This window comes from Streptopelia decaocto (genome assembly GCF_964273445.1).
Source record: "Streptopelia decaocto genome assembly, chromosome: 1".
NCBI classification, from domain to species: domain Eukaryota; kingdom Metazoa; phylum Chordata; class Aves; order Columbiformes; family Columbidae; genus Streptopelia; species Streptopelia decaocto.
The window spans coordinates 158416106-158439361 of record NC_138663.1 but is presented as its reverse complement, the minus strand read 5'-3'; the positions used below and the strand labels follow the sequence as shown (position 1 = coordinate 158439361).

The 23256-nt window shown below is 42.6% G+C and overlaps 1 protein-coding gene across 3 annotated transcripts in view; it reads right to left on the bottom strand.

The window, feature by feature from the left end:
• The window catches only part of ABCC4 (ATP binding cassette subfamily C member 4 (PEL blood group)), a 155522-nt gene extending 133772 nt beyond the window's left edge, over positions 1-21750 (bottom strand). Inside the window, exons 1-4 of one of the 3 annotated variants that reach the window (XM_082076217.1) lie at positions 21259-21750; positions 8022-8132; positions 5700-5820; positions 4822-5046 (exon numbers count right to left, since the gene is read on the bottom strand). In XM_082076217.1, the coding sequence (XP_081932343.1) occupies positions 4822-5046; positions 5700-5820; positions 8022-8132; positions 21259-21332 (531 nt within the window). In that variant the 5' untranslated portion in view covers positions 21333-21750. Of the gene's footprint in view, positions 1-4821; positions 5047-5699; positions 5821-5877; positions 5928-8021; positions 8133-21258 lie in introns of all 3 variants that reach the window. The other 2 variants (XM_082076216.1, XM_082076218.1) reach the window with 2 other exon arrangements.
• Between the last annotated feature and the right edge of the window lie 1506 nt (positions 21751-23256).

Sequence of the window (23256 nt, the reverse complement as noted above, 5' to 3'; positions counted from 1 at the left end):
CCAGCTCCATCACCGCTGGAGGGACACCAACTCCGCATGGAAGGGGCAAAACGCTGCCACCTGGGAATTTTGAGACTTGGTGTTTTTTGTATATTTTTTCTATTTATTAGTAGCATTAGTAAAGCCTTTAGAACCTTTTCCAATTTGCAAAGCCTCTCTTCCTTATCCTTCTTATCACTCTTTCCTACCTAAGGAGAGGGTAGAAGGGGTATTAACAGAGAGCATCTGCCACAGTTTATTGTCACCTTGCAATTAAACCTTGACAACTTGAAAGATCCAAACTGAAATAGCTCAAACATGCAGATACAGACCCCGCTTCCTTCTGCTAAAAAGAAAAGACAGTTTTGCAGCACAAGTAAAAAAATATACAAAGCATGTTACATGTTTTCCTGTAACAGGAATAGTTCACTCCTCAAAATCTTAGCATTTTCAGGCAGTGCACATCAACCTATCCTTCTCCAGTTATTTAGGATTCCTTTTTGATGAATAATCTAATCTGAAAAGCACCTATTGTTTCAAAAATATTGTTCCAGTACTCTAAGTCAGGTGCAAGAACATTAGATATCAAAGTACTACTCAAAGCATCATTTCAGACAAAGAGCCTTACATTTCTTGCACCTCACTGTTGGGTTACAAAGGTATTAATCACAGAGAGAATCCCAATCCCAACTTCACTGAAACCAGCAGGCAGAAACACTGAAAAGTCCACTAAGAAATTCCTCTGATATTCCAATAATAAATCTAGAATACTGGGTATATGAGAGATAAGATTTAATTATTTGAGAAAATCATTGCTTCATTCCCTGTCTTAAACAACTTGTCCCTCATACATCTGAAATTCCACACAAGGCTGCCTGCAGGAAACGCAGCCACAGCACCTCCACATTTCTATCATGTCTACTCCATGCCACATACCAAGTTTGATAAGCTCCTGGAAAAGCTGTTATGGATATCCATAGACCGTTAGAGCAGGAGTTCATGTGACACATGTTTGAAGAATCATGGAATCGTTTTGGTTGGAAGAGACCCTCAGGATCATCAAGCCCAACCATAATGTAACTCTAGCACTAAACCATGTCCCTAAGAACCTCACCTACGTGTCTTTTAGACACCTCCAGGGATGGTGACTCCACCACTTCCCTGGGCAGCCTGTTCCAATGCCTGACAACCCTGTATGTGAAGAATTTTTTCCTAATATCCAATCTAAACCTCCCCTGGTACAACTTGAGGCCATTTCCTCTCATCCTATCACTTGTTACTTGGGAGAAGAGACCAACATCCTCCATGCTGCAATCTCCTTTCAGGTAGTTGCAGACAGTGTTAAGGTCTCCCCTCAGCCTCCTTTTCTCCAGGCTAAACAGCCCCAGCTCCCTCAAGAAGTTGCCCATCCAGGTGTGTTTACAGCATGTACTGATACTTACTCCTTCAGGATACAGACATATCTGCTATTTGAGGTCCACCTAAGCCAGAGAACACTGCACTGATGTCTTCCTAGTAGCCCACGGCTGGGTCTGTCTCAGACCCATCACCTGAGTCACCTTTCTGTTCCTACCTGTTTCAGATAAAAGCAGCAAAAACAGTTCCAAAATGTACCAGATCAGCTAATTTTGACCAAGACAGTCTCAGAAGGAATGATGCAAGCATCTGAGCCATGAGGAGGGTGCTCAATGATGACTGATTTGTCTTCTCAGGGAAGAGACGGTTGCTCCGATCATCAGTGGCAACCCAATTTTAGTCTTCCCTTCCTCTTTCAAAACTACTTTTGAAGTAGCACTCTTTTTTAATTTTATTTTTTTAAGTTAAATAAGCCTTACATTTTCCTGGCTGAATGGACCTGTCTAGACTGCAAAGAGTACAGAATAAAATGGAAATATTGGATACAAAGAAGCAGATTTACTTATATAACCCATTTCTACCAAAAAGTCCCATTTTGGCACTTTCTACTACATCTGAAACACAGCACCACACAAGCTGCTATGAAGAATATTAACTCTATGCCAGCCAAAGCCAGTACACTGTCGCTTTAAATAATGCTTTGACCAGAAGGTTAATAAATGCACGTCGAAGATAAGAAATACTACTGAAGATTATTTGGAGCCATATGCCTTTTTAAAAAGCAACTGTAGTTTAAATTTACATTTTATTTTACATTTGCCAATTATCTGTTTTCAGCACAAAGATCTGCTTGATTTTCTGTCTAGAAATTTTCCATACAGATGTATTTCCCAGCAAGCACCCTTTCTCAAGGAAAACAGGTTTTAATTGTATGAACTAATGACAGCAGTTTGTATGCCTGATGTCTTCGGTAAAACTATTTTTCTTCCCCCATATGTAATTGCACAGGTCCATTTTCAATTCTTTAACCATTCCATTTAACCTTCTGTACTCCCATCATAGTGTTTTAATCTCTCCCTGTTCCAAAAAGTTAATTTAATAGTACATTAAAAAGAGAGAACTGACCACAGAAAGGAATAATGTAACTGTTCAGTCAAATAACTCCTGACACCTGTTTGGCTGCTTCCTCTCCCAACCAACTACTCCACAGCTTAAACTGCTTTCGTGTTTATTCTGAACCTCAAAGACCTTGTAAAAGTTAAGTCTTCTACAAAAAAAAGTCAGCCTCACATAAGTAGCCTTTCATTTTAAAACATAAGATTGCAAGTCAGGAGACAGATTCCACTCATTTTTGTTACAAGTTTCCTGCATGCAGCAGGAATACTTCTTACTGATCACAAAACATCTCTGAATTTGAATACAGGGTTTTTGCAAATGAGATTTTAATTTTCCAGGAGATTAAAAGGGTCTAATACTTAAGAATTATAAGCATTTGAAGTTCTCTATTAAGGATGCTCTCTCATCTGACTCATTCATCCTTGCAAATCCAAGTTTTTATTTACTACAGCAATTAATGAACACCGCAAAAGTGCTGGTAAATTAGCATCCAATTCCTTTCAAAAGCCTGTATCAGGATTAACAGAAAGTATGACCTATCTATAAGCCTCAGATAATGAAGACAAACTATTAGAAAGGTTTATCAATGTTCTGCTGTGACCTCAGCCTTCACCCGCAGGAGTAAACATTTATGAGATGAGGGGAGATTACTTTTCCATTTAATCTCATCTCTAGAACTAAAGGTGCATATTATGAACATTTCTTTTCCAAGCTTCTAAGCTAATATCAACACGGCAACAAACAACACCGCTATATACATATTTCATGAACTTCAAACTGTGTTATGATAATCAGTTCAGTAAATTAATACCTTAGAGAGATGTTTATGTACAAGAGAGCGGTGTGCCATGTTAGAGCCGAGTTCCCAGAGGACAATTTTCAAGGTACCAGAAGAGGCAGGAGAATAAATATGTGCATGAAAAGCAATCACCACTACAATAGGGACATACTTACTCTCCTCACTTTACTGCTTTGCTCAAAACCTTTTCATGACATATAACAGCAGCACAAGTGTTTGCCTTAAGCAGATAGTACCTACATTTAATGGTTAAAATGACATGGATTTCTTGACATTCTAAATAAACTTTACAGTCCTGATCCTTCAATTAAACTTGCTTGCTGCGGTAAGAACTGGCAGGTCACTACACCAGCAGCACTAAAACCAGAAAGATGGGGACATTCTGCCTGGAAGCAGAGATGGGCTCAAATGCTTTGGGTATTGTCAACAGCTTCAGAAGAGGGAAGCAAACATTCGCAGTTGGTTTGCTTGCTCCCCAGAGCAGGGGAAGCCAGCATTTCATTCTGGCTGTTGCTCAACTCCTTCCTGCAGATAATGTCCATAACTTCTCTCGTTCCACTTTCCATCTGACAGTGGCTTCGGCTCCGTCTGTATTCAAGGACAGCTGTCTCTTGATCACAACACACAGCAAAGAAACCACAGCTTACTGAACGTACATTCCCTTCTCACACTTCAATGGCTTCAGTGAAGGACTCCAGTGCTCCCACAGTAAAACCAGTAATTGATGCTAAAGAAATGGCTTTACCCCACCTTTAGGACTCAGCTCAATTCTGAACCGTCTCTCCTCTGCCCACTCCTCTCTCTCTTCCCTCCCAGTGAGGGGGGATACTGAAGGGACCTGCCTGTTAAGAGGCCAAGCATCCCCAACAGCCTGGAGGTGGCAGCAGCAGAACTGCAATTCTGCTGCCTCTCCCTAAACTTACCCAAGGGATACCTTCTCTGTCCTGCAAAGGAGGCGACTCACTAGCTCTACAGCATTGTTGGAAGAAAATATAAATATATCCCACCATTAACCACAAAAAGGCATGGGGGAGGGGGGCGGAATTGAACAGTGAAGCAATTCCCAGGCAACTGAGAGTGCTGAAGCAGATGGCAACAGCCAAGCGTAACGTCCTCCCCAGGGATGAAACTGCAGGACTGAGTATTTAAAAGGAGACACGGCACTTAGGGACATGATTCAGATGCCACATCTCCTTTTAAATCAAGGGCCAGCATCCCCTGGGAGCTCTGCCCCTCTCCTGCTACACACTGACAGCCTCTCACCACTGCACAGCACAACCTTTCCACAGCACTAGCAGGTGAAAATCAGCAGCTCCTCCTGGGCTTTAGGGCTATTTAATCCACCACCTTCACTAGGAGGACTGAAGCTTTCATTAGGACAACATATTGCCAAAGAGAAAGCAAAACCACATACATACATTTAAGATCTGATACATATTAGCTTGCATTACATTTCTATGAATAACGTCAATGGAATCGCATGCATTAACATAACAAATAAATGCATTTTTAAACTCCTCTAATGAAATAGCTGTCAAATTCGAAATGTACCTGTAAACAGTTTTGCTTACCTTCCGATAAATCATATGGCACATAGCCACCCTCAGCTTCATGCCAGCCCGCTGTACATGATAGAAGTATAAGTGGTGCATTATAGCCAAAATAAGTGTGCACACAGACAGAGCAGCTGCGTAGCAATATGCAAACTCCAAAGCTACCTCATCTGAGGAATCATAGTTTTCAAAATAATTAACAATTTTTCCCAAAAATATGGGCTGAATTATTTTGAGGCTTTCCTGAAGGAAAAAAAAAAGGAAAAAAGTATTAATAATTTCATATCATACCACACTACCCAAGTTTGTAACCGGGCAAAAGAGAGCAAGTGCTGCTGCAAATCACTTCCCATATTATTTTGTCTTTACCGTGCTCTAAAACATCAAGCCAATTTTTATCAACACATAAAAGAAAAGAAAAATGTTCCACATTAAAATTTAGCTGAATCTTTAAAATGAACTCTCCCAATTATTAATAAAAACTTCTACGTTATAAAAATTGTATGAATATGTATTACACTTTCATTTTTAGAGATGACAGCGTGCCCTGTACAGCCATTTACATATAGCAAAAAACTTTTCTACGGGGCACCCCACTCAGATAGATAAAATACACCTAAACCTTACAAAGCAAGTCAATGGCTTGTAATGTCTCAAAAATATTGCACTGATACCAGTTCCCTGTTCCACATCCATAACCCTGCAGCTACGACTCTATTTTTGAGTCTCTATGGGGATATAGCTCTGTTTTACTTTCCTAAGAGGCTACATAAACATTAGAGATGCTCTGAACAGCTCAGCATGAAGTTACCAGTATGTATCATGCAATCTAAGAGGCCAAGTTTCACATTGCTGTTAGCTAAGAAGTGTGTTGTATGACATTTTATACCACTTACCTCAATCATTGTGAAAATTCCAAAAACTAAATAGGATTTCCAGTAACAAAGAATAATGGCTTTTGTTAAATGTGGCGTTTTTCCTCTCTTTTTTGCTTTTTGCACCTCTTTATCCCAGTACCTGACAAACAAAACGCAAACATGCTGGAGGACAGCAGTAAAATCGTAAGGCAATTACCTCAAATAAAATACTGTCAGACTTACAGCCAGATTGCCATGATCACTTTTCTACAACAAAAAAAAAATACAAAAGACGTTAACAGATAGTCGTGCTTTCTTGTTCATGTAAACATGTTGTACTTAGTATTACAGGCTTATTTGCTCCTGTATAATCACAAACAATTCACCATTGTTGACTGCTATTGCCTTTGACCATCTGCAGGTGAGGAACTCCTCTTTCCCTTTTTTCTTCCTTTCTTCTCTTCTCAGTTAAGACAGCCACTCACTTAAGAGCCTATTATATGATCTCCTGACCATGGACCGAACTGAGGCAGCACCAAGTGTCTTTATCCTCCTATAAACTCTGCACATCCTCAAGAAGGTTGTGATGCACAACCCTTTCTCATGTCTGGCCCTTTCGTTCTTCCCACCATGTGCTTTGATGAGGACAAGCAGATATGGCACAGGAGCAGAGGGAACTGCCTGTGGCAGCTTTGTCACGTCTCTTTGAAGTTAAGGATTACAGCATCAGAGTGGCAAAACCTCAATGTTACCGCCTGCCTGCCCACGAGTAGGACACAATCTGTTCACATTAAAATCAAAGACAGGAATAACAAGCATGATTTTGTTCGGTTACATGTGAATGAGAAAGCATCAGAACTTAAGCAGACTTCTTAAAACACGCTGTTGTCAGACAGGATATTCCCTTTGCTCCTGGGGGCTAAATATTTTCTGCCAAGCCCTCTGACCTTGCTAGTTCGAGGGTGGAAATAAGCCTAAGGTGTGAAAACCAAATTATTTTGCAACGAGGCACACAAGTTTGAAGCATACAGTATGGTTAAGAAAACCATTTTTTATTATTATTATTGTAACCTTCTTTTTTGTTACACGGACTATAAACTTATTGTCTAAAAGCTTCAGAATAAGAATTGAAACTGTGTAGATTCTGCGAGCTTTGCTGGCCTGAGAGAAAAATTACTTCCTTAGGTGGCTAATTATGGATTACATTCTCTGCTTCTTGGTACACTTAAGAATTACTTTTTTTTGCATGCTGTATTTTCTACCGTTTCCTGACGCATGGAAAGTGTGTGCTTTTACTGTAAGCACCATTGGAAAGCATCCATCTTCCTCCCCTACGAACTCCCTGAACAGCTTCAAAACACATCTGTAGAATTTGGCAAAGCTCTCCAGCTACAAAGATGTTAAAAGCTGCACTCCTACGAGCTTATCGCTGTTTTGTTTTCTTCAGTTAACTCAGCCAGAGCAGAATGATGTAAGACCTTGTCACAACCTTTCACTTCTGGATTCCTTTTACTTGTTGAGGAGTCTCTCATCCCAAACAAACTATTAGAAAAGTCGATTTGCTCCAGCTTCAGCGTAAAGGAGAGAAATAGCACAGCCACACTTTCTTAATACAGAGGCCACCTTTCATTAGGAGACACCTCTTCCTGTAATTGCATTTAACAAAAAAAAATTTGAAAAGAAACACCTTCTCTATTGCAAGGGTCAAGACAATTTACATAAAATGTTGTTCTTGGAAGATATTTCACTATTAAAAGAGATAGATCCTCCTAGGCCCATGACAACATGGACTGGTACACAGTCCATGAAAGAGTATTTATAACAAAATAAAAACACCTTCCAGAAGCAAGCTTTTAGAAGTCTAATGCATTTTATCCACTCTACCAAAAAGTGGCATTTTTTCAATATTCATATATTTATATACACACATATATAAAGGATACACAGCTGTAACTTAATTCAGTTTATTCAGCTTATGCTCAAAAAAAACACACTAAAACTTTTTCCCCACTTTTATACAGCTAAATTGGAAAAGTTTCCATAGCTATTCTGCCACAGACCAGAAGACTCAATTTATTAAGGATTACTGCAGCAACAGTTTATCAAGTCTTCTTTTCCATCCTGCAAAATGTCATATTAATTATAAATGATGCAATGAAAATATTCCGATACACTTTCATTATGTGTAACTTGAAAAAAATTAAAATGGTGAACAAATTCTAAATGTTATTCTTAGCTCTTCAGCATTTTAGTAGATCTTGTTACACTGTACAACCTCTTTTAATTTTAGAATAGGAGTAAAACTCTCACCTTCACCAGCAGAAATAAGCAATGAAAGAGAACTAGGATTTTTCTCCTTACCACTGCAATTCCTCTCCAAGCTTCTCTGAGGAATCTTCTGGCAGCACTTGATACATATCATCTTCTTCAAGTTTCCGTTTATGGCCAATAATAAATAAGGGATTCAACCACCTATTTAAATACAAATTATTAATAAAATGATCAGCAGACCCTGAGTAATTTCTTTACATATTAGTTCTTTTATCCCTTTCTTCCCTCCTTTTCTGCCCATCACTCAACAGCCACACATTTTATTGCACTTTTCTCTTACCTAAGAATTAACTAAGTCCCATTTTACAAATAGGACAGCATTTCCCATTTCCTAAAGCTGTTTATGCCCCACAGCACCTTACTCTCAGACATCCAGTCAGCACAGGTTGGCCTTCTTGGCCTTAAGGCAACTGTTTTCTTGTAGCGATTCCTTATTTTTAAGGAAAATTAGCATTTGTTTAAGTATTTAGGAAAAAACAAAACTCAATCCAACTACTGAAATGTTTATAGTAAATAAAACTGCAATACATATTAATTTTTTTTTTTTTTTTTTTGTAACTAGCACGGCTATCCATTTACATGAGGAAAAAAAATAACTGCTGTTCAACTGCGATACTGACAGATACTAAAGGCCAGTAAAGACAACCATTCAAATATAAAAATGAGTAAAAAATGGATTATCTCTAGAACTGATCTTAGCCACGTTTGGAAATATAAACAAAAAGTACACTGTCACAGTGCATAGGTTCAAAAAAAGGAAAATATAGCCCAACAGCTCAGTTTCCTTACTGGACAGATTTTTAAAAGCTCAGTATTTCACGAGATCACTTTGAATACAAATTTTAATAGAACTACTGTAGGTTTGTTGGAAAAGGCAGTATTTTGTTAGATCAAATAGTACTGTCAGTAAGACTGGCTTTTATACTCCTAGATTCTTCTTCAAGCCTGAAACACAGGTCAAGGAGGTCCAAACAGTTCCAGCTGTGCTGCAGAGAGCAGAGGGGTGTATGGCAGAAAGCACAAAGGTGACAAGTTGTTCATGAGAGGGAGACAAAACAGGCACATCTTAGTGGGAACGGGGCAGGTAGGGAAATTGCAGTCAGCCACTTAGTTTGTCACTACTGAATCCATGATCCTTGGTTGCCAGGAGAAGTGCATATGTTGGCTCTCAGGCTTGTTTCCTACAAGAACTTTCTCAGTTGACAAACAAGATCAGAACCAAGAGGTCAGGGATGGATCTGTTTTGGAAAAAATACTCACAGTCATGGCAAGCTGTTTGATGTCAATTGCCTGTGACAGTTCATAACTGCTGTTTAGTTTCTGATGCTCAATTATTCCCTGACTTCACCAATAGAGTTTTTAAAGAGCACCTGGAATATTAAGTGAGGTATATTATTTTCTGGGAGGCCAACATGTGATAATTCATAACTGGGATGGTTTACAATGAGGGCATTTACTTATTCACAACCACAATGGTGGTTATGAATACTCATTGATTACCTTTACATTTTTTGCTCAGGCATGTTCCAATTTAATTTTGTATATGCTGGCTTATGGGAAGTTTGTTGATTAGAGAGTAGAGCAGCAGGCTGAACGCTAGAAGAGGTGGCTTAGAGAGTTTCTTCAAAGATAGAACAGTTGCAAAAACCTTTTTCCACACGCTCAATGGCACAAATGCATGCAACAAATGGGATTAATAGTGGTTTTCCTTCTCTACTTAGCATGTCAGCAGTGTTTGTGTGACTCATTCAGAGATCAGGTCTCTATCCTTAGAGTAGTAGCATCTTAGAAGCCTAACAGGCCTCTTTAAACTCTTGGAGCAATTACTGTACATCTGCGAGATACGTAAACTGTTAAGTCCTCTGTGTATGTTAAAGATACAATTAGAAAGTACTTGTCAGACCAGTCTGCTCCTTACACTGTGCAGCCAAATAGCATCAGGGCCCAAATCGCTGCCACAACTTCAGGAGCTCCAGCTCCTGACCAGACATCTCAAAGATCAACTGCTCCAACCAGTGGAAAAGCTTCTGCCTTGTTTGGCACAATGAACCTGCTCCATTCAAATGTTTCTTCTTCAGCCTCGGTTCTTGCTGTCAGCCACAGGTAAAAAGCAGACATGAGGCAAATTACCTCAAGGCCATTCAAACGATTTCTGCCCACTGGACAAGAGGCTCTATTTGCTCCAGGACAGACAGTAATGGGAAAGATCTGCAGACTTCAGCTGACTCATGTGGCCGACATCAAGTGTTCCTCCTCTTGCAACATCAGTATTAGCCTACAGTGTACTCCATAAACAAGTCACAAGTCTCCTTTCTGACAGAGAAGGACGGAAAACAAGTAGTCTTCCCCAGCTCCTTTAGAACAAGAATCAGGATGAAACCTTTTCATGAAAACACAGGGATAAATCCTTCTCACATCTATGGAAATGGTTATGAGATTCCACTAGCTACTGCTGCCAAGGTGGTGAAAACAAAAATCATTCTCACATTTAACAAAGAGCATAAATAGGATATTTATTATAGAATCACATAATGGCTGAGGTTGGTTGGAAGGGACCTCTGGACGTCATCCAGTCCAATCACCCTACTGAAGCAGGGCCACCCAGAGCTGGTTGCCCAGGACTATTTCCAGACAGATTTTTAGTATCTCCAAGGATGGAGCCTCCACAAGCTCCCTGGGCAACCTGTGCCAGTGCTTGGTCACCCTCACGGTGAAAAAGAGTTCCCTGATGTTCCGAGGGAACCTCCTGTGTTTCTGTCTCTGCCTCTTGCCTCTGGTCCTGTCACTGGGCACCACTAAGCAGAGCCTGGGTCCCTCCTCTTTGTACCCTCCCTTCAGTTATTTATATATAGTGATGAGATCCCCCTGACCCTTCTCTGCTCCAGGCTGAATAGACTGAGCTCTCTCAGCCTTTCCTCTTAGAAGGATGCTCCAATCCCTTCACCATCTTTGTGGCCCTTCACTGGACTCTTTCTAGCATGACCATGTCTCTCTCGCACTGGGCAGCCCAGAACTGGACACAGTACTTCAGGTGTTGCCTCACCAGTGCTACATACTGCTGTCCATTACTGACAAGTAGCAGGATTCACAAAGGAAAATAAAAGACACTTAAAAAATATACTTAAAAATACACTTTAAAAAATAAAACAATATTCTTAATGTTACTCTCTAGAACATTATTCCTTTACTTACACTTTTCAAAACACAGTGAAAAACCACAACCAGGCCACAGTAAAGACAACACTTCTGTTGAGGGCAACTGCTCTCTCCTCACGTGAGTTTGATGCAGCCCTACAGCCAACAGCAGCAGAAAGTGTTGACCAAAGCACAGTCCACTTGCAAAGTAAGCGGATGGTAGACAACAGTCTGAAATCTACAGGATTGTTAGAATCATCCAGCTTATCCTTTGGCCTTAAACTCTCAAAAAAACTTACTGATGATACACTCACCTCCACTGAGTTCCCACAGTTTGTAGGAAATCCCTTGTGTCTCCCCAGCTCCAAACCGATCAAGTACTGTATGTACTACGAAACTGAATTTCCAAACTGAGTAGCACATAGTGCAGGGTAAAAGCTGCCAAAAATCTCAAGGTTTTCAGACTATTAGTTCTAGTGAGACCTAGCGTAAATTCAGGGCTTCTCACATTTTCCCATTAGTTAAAACCATAATCTTGAAAACAGTAATATATTGCACTATGATCTCTATCTTAACATTAAAGAACACAAGGAAAACCAACTCAGAGTATGCAGAAAACTGTGGTAATTCATTCTGTGACTCATTTATTATAATGGACAACATGGCAAAGACTCAGCACAAGTCCACATGTTTCTGTAGGGTTAGGAAAGGGAAAAAAAAAAAGCATAAAAAGAAACAAAAGTTTTAAAATCATTCATTGTTGAGCTTTCTGACTATTCTCCACCAAAATACTCATCTTCAAGAGCAACTGCTACGGAGATCTTAAGGGTACAGAAGTTTTTAACAGTATGTTGTTTTACTGCAGGCTATATTTGAACATCTTTAGAAGAAGGCTAACAATTTTTCTTGAAAAATTCCAAAGTACACTTAGTCCTTGAAGACCTTTTAGTCCAAGAATGAGGTCTTTTAATTGTCCACTGCAAATTCTCAGAAGAACAGCTGAAGTTTTACCACCTTACTGATGTGTTCTGTCCACACTGGAAGGTCTACTTTCAGACAGAAGAATGAGCAGATGTTCATGTTCAGTCATTAAAGTAAAAATTCCCAGCAGGATGCCATGTACAGGTTATGGCCTGTGGAATTTTCCGCCCTTAGGGCAGAATTGAGGCCCTTCTATTTCACCCAGCCTGGTGTTACTTGGGTCACGCACTCCTAATAAGCAAATGAACCAGGCCCGTCTCTTGCCTGAGGCCCAGTTAAATCATGGAGTGCTGTAAGAGGACTGCTAAAGGAAGGTGGCAAATAAGGCAATGGCCTACAATAAAGAACATCCCCAAAGCCTCAACTTAGCCGTAAAGGAAGACTACTCATCAGAATGATAATGTCTTTTGGCCAAACAGAGATCAGCTAACACAAAGACCATAAAACAAACATTCACTTCCTGCATTTCCCTACTCCCAGGCCATGACATCACACACCCTGTAACAACACAGCCAATCAGCCACAATTTACTTGGTTGTTCAGGAAAGTTCAATTTTTACAAGCTGTAACTAGAGCAGCTCCACCAGGAATCTGGAAAGCCTCTAAGGTCTCCAGAGAAAGCAAAGAATCACAGTGTTTCCTTATGCTTGTAAGAGAAGTGAGACCTCAAGGGGAGGTCTTAACTTCCTCACTCAGATGGCATGTAAGAGAATAGAGCCCTGCTATCCAAAAGGCTGGGTCAGAATACTCATGCTGCTTGTTTCATACATGAAATGTAATTTCCTAAACAAGAACGCTTTTAAATTAGGTTTTCTATCATCCCAAAAGAACTTCTGTTCAGCCAAGGAAGAAATATGTTATAGATAAGTAGATTAAACTAAACATAGAATCATGGAATGTCCTGAGTCGGAAGGCACCCACAAGGGTCATCGAGTCCAACTCCTGTCCCTGCACAGGACAACCCCACAGTTCACACCATGTGTCTGAGGGCTTGTCCAGTCTCTGCTTGAACACTGTCAGGCTTGGGGCCGTGACACCTCCCTGGGGAGCCTGTTCCAGTGCTGCACCACCCTCTGGGAGAAGAACCTTTTCCTGATGTCCAACCTAAACCTCCCCTGGCACATCTTCCTGCCATTCCCTGTCACTGGTCACCAGAGAGAAGAGATCAGCGCCTGTCCCTCCTCCTCCCCTGGTGAGGAAGCTGCAGCCACCATGAGGCCTCCTCTCAGTCTCCTCTAGGCTGAACAAACCAAGTTAATTAAACCACTCCTCATACGGCTTTCCCTGCAAATCCTTCACCAACTTCATAGCCCTCTTCTGGACACTCTCTAGCAGCTTTATATCCTTTTTATCCTGTAGTGCCCAGAAATGCACACAGTGCTCCAAGTGAAGCTACAATGTTCAGCTCAACTGGTTCATTAACCCCAGGATGGGACCTGCTGTGCCTCTGGATTTATATCATGTCCTGCTTGCAAATGCTCAAAAACTACCATTCTCACCCCACAGAGCAGGCTTGCAGAGCTTTCCAGAAACCCATGCATATTTTGCAAGATCTTCATGAACTGAGAATGTTTGTCAGAAAACGTCAGCCAAGAAGCATTTGCAATTACATTACAAGGGTGACACAATTTAAAAATGTGCCAAGATCAAAGGATGTGTCTGTTGGGGCCTTAGGTGCACCTGCAGGCTTTAATTGCCCTGAACAGCCCCGCAACCGCTACACAATAGTCGGTCACTAAGATATTACAGTACCTTCCTCTGCGCAAGTGCAAAATTTTGCTCTTACCAGTTTCACAAGAGCCCTCACTTCATCACTGGCCAAGTCAGAAAAATCAGACTAAAGGGACCACTTTTCTAATTAAAAAAAAATAATAATAATTTTCTCTTTCTTTATTTGTAATTATAGGCAGAAGTTTAACTTCTGAGTAATTTTATAGCACCCAGTCAATGCCACATCCTATACACTCTCGTCAACTAATTCCCTAAGGAGGTGGTGTACAAACTGCATTTTCCTCATTCCTCTTAAGCCTATTTGCGCATTACATTACAAGCATCATCTGTTCACACTCCATGTCCAGTTATTTTTCAACAGTTGCACAGGAGAGTCTTTGTTTACTCAAATTCTTCCATAACACTAGGATTTCATCTCCTTGAGCAGCTTGGAAGCACTACTTCAACTACTAAGCCTCAAAGTAACACATATTTCTTTCTCTTGAACCACCTACTTCAGAGCTGGGTTGGTTGGGTTTTTTTTTGTAAAACAAATAGGGTTTCCTTGCAGGACCTTTTGATTGAAAATCACGTTGCTTATCCTCCATCGCTTACCTCAGGTGTCTACCTGCTTCCTTTTTCTGTTCATTACCCACCTTCATCACTTGAAGTTCTACACCAAAATAGTCTGTAGCCATCATATGATTTTTTTTTTAATCCTATCTCTACTTCACATTTCTCACCCACTCTCTTCAGTAAGCTGCCTTTTCCCACTTCCCCTTACCAAGGCAGTCATCTACAATTAATAAAGAGAATAAGGTCTGGTATTTTTTCAGATGCTTTTCAACTGGTGTTTTGGTTGCAACTTCCCTCCTCGGCTTACTGCAGCTTAAACAGTAGATTTTCTCACTTCCTACAGTAGGAAAAAATAGGAATACAATGAAATTACTTCAGAGGCATACTAACTCAAAAACACCCTTCAGACTTCCAGTTCCAACGCCAGACTGTATTAACCTTTGATACTCAGCTTCATCTCATCTTCCATGCTGTTGCTTTTTCACAGCACACTGTAAGCAGCCAGGTCACTGAACATCCTCTTTCTGATGTTAACAGTAACTCAGCTGGTATTTAATCACACTTATTACATGCTATTTAATGCCGTTCACCTACATTGCATCAGCCAGGTATAAAATACCTGATTACCGTAGCATACTTCCTGATATTCCAGCTGACAAGACGAATTACAGATACGGCAAGGCTTAAAAAGTAAGCATATTGCGGCTAACATTTTCTGCAGAGCCTGGAAACAGGGAATGAAGGAGCAGCATCACGTATACCTGTGGCATTCTTGATTCCAAACCCAGCATCCACATGCCAAAAAGAACATCCAAAGTACCAAAGACTCGATGCAAATGCCTTATAACAATAAATTTTTGTACAAGCTGTATATTGAAGTAAGGCTTAAGGTGTTCCATAGAGCAAAGGGAAGAGAGTTCGTAATTTCATAGAAAAGAATTGGACATCCAAACACATTTCTAATCTCAGCTTAGATAATGACTAAAACAACTTAGTTGGAGCGAGCAGTTCCTTCATCACTTCAAAAATGCATCTAAAAACTGTGTTATAGCTCTCATATATGTTTAATAGAAAAAAACAAAACAAAACAAAACAAACAAACAAATGGGCTCAAACCCTGAAATCAAAGTTACACAGAAAGTTTACTTCAGCATAATGGTCTCTGATTTCAGTTTCCAAAAGAAAATGCAAATACTGAAATCTAATGGTAGCCATTTCTGTATTAGCCTCCTTTCTGGCAAGTAATGGAAATAGGAAGACTTAAAACCACCAGTTGAGTTTGCACTGGTATTACAAGTGGTTGGGTGTCAGGGATAAAATTAAATAGATGATTGGTCTTTTTAACCTTCCACTCCCAAAATCTAATTGCATTATCTCCCTCCTCCACTTACTTAAGGCCTTGAAGAATTTTCTTGAAGCAAGGGGAAAAAGCTGGATTTTGGGAAAAATAAACAAAACATACTCCTAATGTTGAAGTTTTGTAGGAACTATAACAGGGACATTTTCTCTCATATATGATACAACATGCTTTACCTAAGGCATTCCAAAAGCAAAAAGCCTCAGTGTTTCATTATACTCTAACAGTTATCTGATTTCATATCTAAGCACAGATATTTACTGTAGATAGTAAATGCTAACATTCTGATAGTTTATACACACTTGCTGTAGTCGATATATTTAGCACTCTTTAACCATGTATTTTAACTTCACTAGCTCATAAAAAATGACTTTCAAACAATATTTTCTTGTACATAACACAGCCCTTTTGCAATAAAGCAAGGAAAACTTACAAATGAATGCAGTAGTTCAAGAGACTGCATTACTTGAATTTGACTACAGGATATTAAATATCTGAAAAATGAACAAACAAGGCATTATCTTTTTAAAAAGTTGTATGTGCAATCAGGTTTTTTTTTCAATCAGAAAAAAAAAAAGCAAGTTTGATTCCATTCTTTGGCTATTACAAATGTGTTTTCTGTGTATCTATACTGAAAATGCTTATGTATTTGTTTAGAGCTTCCTATAGCACCACAGTGGTCCTGCTAAAAACAGCCACCAGTAAGTCAACAAATGAACTAAAAATTAGCTACCTCAGAGATCTTTATAAAGCAGCATCTGTTAAGAGTTGTCACCATCACTAATTTCAGGCAACGTCAGTTGGAATGCACTAGATACCAGGCAAGATCCCAGGCAAATTGCAAAGCCTGATGCTGCTTGATATTTTCATTTGTCACCTGAAGTAAACCTAAAATCCTCGCAGGCAAATCTATTCACTGACACGGTAAGGAACACCAATCAGTTTTAATGGTGGCACTGCTGGGCTCCGTCTGGAACTTCCAAAAAAGCGACGGATTCTTTGCCTAACCTCTTCCAATGCAAGGCAAGATAGGCTTTTGAAGACAGTCACGTCACAGGACTAAAATGCAGGTGACGCTTCGGCCTACTCAAAAGTCCAACTCAATCAGTCAGTGGCCCTTCCGATTCTAAGCTATGGGCTGAGAGAGGAGGAAGAAGTTACGGAAAGCATGTAGTTATAATTCACATTATTCACACCGCTACAAGAGATGTGCGTGACATAACTGCATTTGGTCAGACAAACAGCTACAAACTCTGCAGGCATCACTGAAAACCTTTGAACTTCGATACCTGAGCTTACCCCATTCTGTTCACACTTAAATCCACAGGTAAAGATATTTTTTTACTCTTCTCCCACTACATCCCAGGTCAGAGCAGCAAAGAAGACTTAGTGATTTTGTCCTTTATTCTAAAGCACGTGCTTAGTAAGCCAAGAACAATGCCATCAGACACCAACAGGTAACGATAAAACAACTGTTTATTCCTTGGAATCACAACTGCGTGGATACCTCAGAGCAAATTTCCAGTTCATGTTTTAATGCTGTTATTGTAACAGCAATTGCCACGTGTCAAGTGATGATGTAAAAAGGCATCTAGCCTGAGGATGCTGAGCATCCAGTGCTCCAAAGGTGCTGAGAACTTGTCATAGGTCCAGTGAATCTGTGACATTTAAATAATTACTATCATTAATTTATGTAAATATTATTATTTTTTAAATTACAAATATATAAAATTTAGCAGGGCTTTAATTTCTTTTAGTTCTCTGAACAAAAACACCAGGTGCCCTTTCCAGGGTGTTCCCACTTGCCCCCCTTCTCATGTTATCAATGTGTGAAAAGTTATCCAGCTTTTCTAAAATTTAATCATAGACGTATTTTGTAACTTTCCACAGAAGTGGATTCAATGCCTGAACAACAAAGTGTATAATCACTAAAACTTTTTGAAGAGAACAAATGCTGTAAGCAGCTAAAAAACACATCTGCTACATTATGAAAATGCAAGCTCAAATACGAGTTAATAGTTAGAAAAAGTACTGTTACTCTGTACAGTTATTAACTTAATAATCATCAGCCCACACAGCAGAAAAAGTACTGAAAAGTACTATTCTGAACTGCATGAAGTATGGAGTACAAGGCTTTTTAAACTCAAAACGCTTTCTACAACAGAATAGCTGTTTGCACATGAAAAACACTGGACCGAATTCTCTCTTTCTTGAAGGGGCATAAAAAAGAAAGCGAATCCTTCTACCTATCCTTCAAAGCAAACTGAGCCAGCAATAAAAAAATAAAATACAATTAAAAAAAAAAAAATAAACAAAACACACACACCAAAAAAAGCCACCACACAAAACCAAACACTGATTAATTAAAACAGAAATATACGCAAGCGTTGCTAACTCTGTAACTGAACAACCAACAAGAGAAGTTTGATGAGCATGGGAACTTGTGGCTCTGAAGGTCATTAGTTACAGTAATATCTGGAACATCCAGAAAAACAATTTTGGCTTCGATAATCCTGTGTTAATATAGATAATTCTGTGAGAGATACAGAAAATAAAAATATTTTGCAGCTGCCCTGATCTTCATCCTTCTGTCATAAACAGTTTTTTTATTCTTGTAACATCCAGACTAACATTACACATTGGATGCATTATAAAAATAACAATATTCACATACAATCCAGATGCTCCCCTTTCCCATGAATGTACTACTGGAGCATTTAACATTCATCAAGCTCATACTTGTCAAAGTCGCAACCTAAAAGCAAGAAGACAAGCTTTGAACAACAGGAGAAGAATGTGTCTTCAGCCTACACGCTCATTACCTTAGATTTATAATTCAATGAAAACACGACTTTTTTTTCCCCTGTGGGTTTGATCCTGTTTCTGTCAGACAATAATTTTAGCTTTTCTTCTCTACCACTGGCAACAAAACAGGAGGTGCTTCCTTACAAGGGCAAAATTGAACTTTCGGAGCAAAACATAAATAAAATAAAAATAAGAAGGACCCTTACCCGGCTAACTGCAATGCCCTATTTTCTGTCCTCACTGACAACAGGCAGCCATCACCTGGGTTTTGGAGAGCAGAGCAGGCACACTCAAGCAACCGCATGGTGGTGGCTGCCACTAATCCCAGGACAGCCCTTCTCAAGCACTGTTTATCCCGTTCTCCAGCTGAAAATGTCTCAGAACATCCCACTGAGACAGCAGGTAAAATGAAGCAGTGCTCACACAGCTGTCTATCAGATGCTGTATGCTTTGTAAAAAGGAAGAGCAATTCTTAAAGCTACATTTAAAGTCAGCTTTGTGGCTGATGAAGAATGTTTTAATGTTTCCTTGATTTTATGTAAAACAGTATTTACTTACAGAAAAGTGACAGCCTTTGCTTACTCAATATAACCCACTTGAGACACCACTTCAGCTGAAATTTTCACTAAGAAGAGTCTTACACTTGCAGACCAGTAAATAACAAGGATATACTAGTCTTTTTGACAACCACATGCAGCACAGGTAAGAGAAGAGGTTTTAAAGTGTATTTCTGCTACTGCGAATTATACTGCTACGAAAGCCTGGAAAACTGTACACAGAGGACAAATTCTAAAGTTTTTCACACCACACAAATCCCTTTAATCAAAGCACAAGCCCTACAGCTGTACACTACCAACGGACTGCAAAGCGTGAGGTCCCAGTCGATCTCTAGACTTCCAGCAGGCCTGCCACCTCACAAGCACAGGCTTCCACCTGCTCTGCCCTTTGCACAACGAGCACCTACAAACATGTTTGTGGTAAAAGGAACTTTTCAGGCACTTGCCTAAACCCTGAGAAGTTTATGGTACTCTGTTGTGCTGTTGAACACCTCTCTGCAATACATGGAGATCAATACAAAGGTCTAAAAAAAGGATGGTGGGAGCAGGCAGAGAACCAGCTATGAACCCTGCACACTTCCTTTTTCACATCCATCTGGCTTGTTTTTGGCAGAACTACCAGTAACACCACAAGATCCCAGCAAGGGAAAGGGAACAGACCAGAAGCAATGCTGCGTGGCCAACTGAGGTTCATCCCTCTCTGCCTGGATTTCCCAGCAAAGCTGTTTCCAACACGGGAGACCCTGGTGTCAAAGAAGAATCCACAAGTCAAAATGCTGAACACAGGGAGTTCTGCGCGAGAATACAACACCAACCCCCATTTTTCCCTTTCCCTTCTTTTTTTCCTTTCGCACGAAGTAGCTCTGAGGACATATCCTTGAACGAAAATTTGTTCAGATAAAATTCACAGGGCTTTTAAAATTCCCCTACCTTCCAAAAGTAACTCCTGCACCTGCTCAGAGTTGCTTATGGGCACAAAGAGTTTTTTTACTTGTGTTTCAGAGGCTTCCAGAAAAAGAACTGCCTGTGCCATACCCTCTTTTCCTTCCCTGCCTCCGCCACATAACACACCATGTGCACCCTGGCTCAGGCTGCAGTAGGGAAAGCAGAATAAGCGGTACGCCAGTAACTGCTCTCTTCCAAAAGGGATCTGCTAAAGCACACAAGCTTGATGCTCTCCCATGTCACTTTGCACGTGTTCTATTACATTTCCAAGCAACTAAACTGCCGAGCTGATAATTCCCCGCTGCCTGGAATAATTATGTATATCTACACCAAGGGTCCCACTAATAAGAAAACACACGGTAACTCTGAACTAGCAGTCATCTGGCCCCACAGAAGTCTGTGGTGACAGCGTAACACTCTGTGACACCCCAAGCGCCCCCCAAAGCCACCTTACACCGGGGAACTCCCCCGCCACGCGGCTCAGAAACCAGCCCATTCCCGGCGGGGGAAAGCCCCGCGGCGACAGGGAGATTAGCAAACCCCGCCGGGATGAGCAATACCTGCCCGCGGTCCGTTATGCAAGTGGGGAAGCAGCACCGAGCCAGTGAGCAGTCCCGGACCCGGGCGAGGAGGCGGCGGACGCTCCCGCCCTCCCGGCAGCCACTAAACTACCAAACATGTGCTCCAAGGGGACGACGGGGCCGCTCTCGGCGCCGCCCGCCCTGTCGGAGGCGGGCAGGGCCCCGGCCGGGCTATCCCCAGAGCGCGGCCGAGGATCACCGCCCGGCGCCGGCTGCCGGCTTCACCTCAGGAGACCCGGCGGCGCCGCGGCCGGGCTTCCCGCTGCCACCTGCGTGCGAGGGGCTGCCCCGGCCGGCAGCGCTGCCTCGCCGGGCCCGCGGGGGCGGGAGGCAGGTCGGGGCCGAGCCGCGGCTGCAGAGTCACCGCCGGCAGCCGGCGGAGGAGCGCGGGCAGCGTCAGCCGCTGCCTCCCATCCCCCCGCCCGCCGCCGGGGCGCCCGGACCCTCCCGGGAGCCGCGATGAAGTGCGAGCCGGACGGCCCTAAGCTGGAGCTCAGCATCTCCCGAGCGGCCAGGCGAGACGAGCGGCGCTAAGCACCGGCGCGGCGGCGCCCTCCCCGCCGGCGGGCACCCCGGAGCCGCACCTCCCCCGCTGCCCTCGCCCTCGGGCGGGCACTCACCAGAAGAAGAGCCGGGAGCAGAGGTTGGCATCCCGCAGCGGGTTGGGCTTCTCCTCGCGGGGCACCGCTTCCATGCCGCCCGCCGCACCGCGCCAAGCCGGCGGCGGCGGCAAGAGCGCAGGGACTCAAAGGCGACTTCCCACCGCGGCAGCCCCCGCCGTTCTGCCGCCGGCCGGCGCTGTTTCCGGGAGAGCCGGCACCCCCCGCCTCGTCCCTCCCTCCCGCCGCAGGACGCCTCCTGCCGGCCCGGCTCCCCCGCGGCGCCCGCCCCAGCGCCGAGGCGGAGGCGCCGGGCGGCCTCGGAGGCCGCGCTGTGGCGGGAGCCGCCTCCTGGGGCTGGGGCTGGGCCTGCCGCGCCTCCCCGGGGAGCGCCGCGGGGCGCCCTGTGACGCTGATAAGTTCCCAGCGGGAGGGAAGCGAGGCCACCCCCGTCCGGGTTGGTCACCTCAGGGCAGGCCCCGCTCGTCCCATCCCCAGTTTCTCGCCTGCGTGTGTCCCTCACTGGTGAAAAGCATCTGCTCACTGCCCGCAGGAGCGAGCCCAGCTCAATAGCACCAAACTCCGCCAGAAACACTCTCACCTCTCCTTCCTAGATCTTGTGGATACTTATATTAAAAAAAAAAAAAAAAGACTCATCATCATCTTTCCAACTTGAGCATGGGACCGAAAATAAGGGTCTGCATTCAGGATGGCAGTTGTTGCTCCAGCGCTCAAGGAGGTGGAGATGAGCCAGAGACAGCTCTGAGTCCACAGACCTTCAGTGCTATCAGGAAAATGATGCTTAGGAGACTTTGGTAGTACAAAGTAGTTACTTAATACCAGGAGATGTTGCATCACATAAATCCTTGAGGCAATTCTCAAAACTTCAGCAAGTAATCACCATACTCCTCACCAATACTGTCACCATGGCCTGCCACAGGGAGTGGGACCAAAACAGACAATAGGAATGTGGGATATATATCTGAAGATAAATGGGAGAACTATTCAACTCCATGAAAAAGTAATTGGCAAAACAGGTTACTGCCATTCTGTAACTTCTCTGCAGTCTCAGAGTCACAGGTGACTGAGGTTGGAAAGGACCTCTGGAGGTCATCTGCTCCAAACCCCCTGCTCAAGCCAGGCCACTAGACTTGCTTGACTAGAGCAATGTCCAGACAGCTTTTGAAAACCTCCAAGGATGGAGACTCCACAGCCTCTGCACGAAACCTGTACCAGTGCTGGTCACTCTCCCAGTGAAAAACTGTTTTCCTGATATTCAGAGGAAACATTCTGTGTTTCTGTTTGTGCCCATTGCCTCTGGTCCTGTGACGGTGCAAAGCCTGGCTCCCTCCTCTTTGCACCTCCCTTCAGGTTGTATCAACATATCTGGTCAGCATATACATTGATAAGATCGCCTTGGGCCTTCTCTGCTCCAGGCTGAACAGTCCCAGCTCTCTCAGCCTTTCCTCTTAGGAGGATCCTCCATCATCTTTGTGACCCTTCATTGGAATCTCTCCAGTATGTTCATGTCTCTCTTGTACTAGGGAGCCCAGAACTGGACACAGTAGTCCAGGTGCTGCTTGACTAGTTCTGAGTATAGGAGACAGATCACATCCCTCAACCTGCTGTCAACACCCCTAGGACACCATTTGCCTTCTTTGCCTCAAGGACACATTGCTGGCTCATGTTTCACCAGGATCCACAGGTACTTTTCTGCCAAGCTGCTTTCCAGCTGGGCAGCTCTCAGCACGTACTGGTGCCTGGGCCTGTTCCTCACCGGGTCCAGGACTTTGTGCTACTCTTTTTTGAGCTTCATGAAGTTCCTGTCAGACCATTTCTCCCATATCAGTGTCCCTCTGGATGACAACCCACCCTAGTGTAACAGCAACTTCTAGTTCTGTATCATCAGCAAACTTGCTGAGGGTGCACTCTTCCCCATTGTCCAGATCATTAACCAAGATGTTGGATGGACAGTTTTGGAGCCCATGTCGATGCATGATGTACACTGCTACTCGCCTC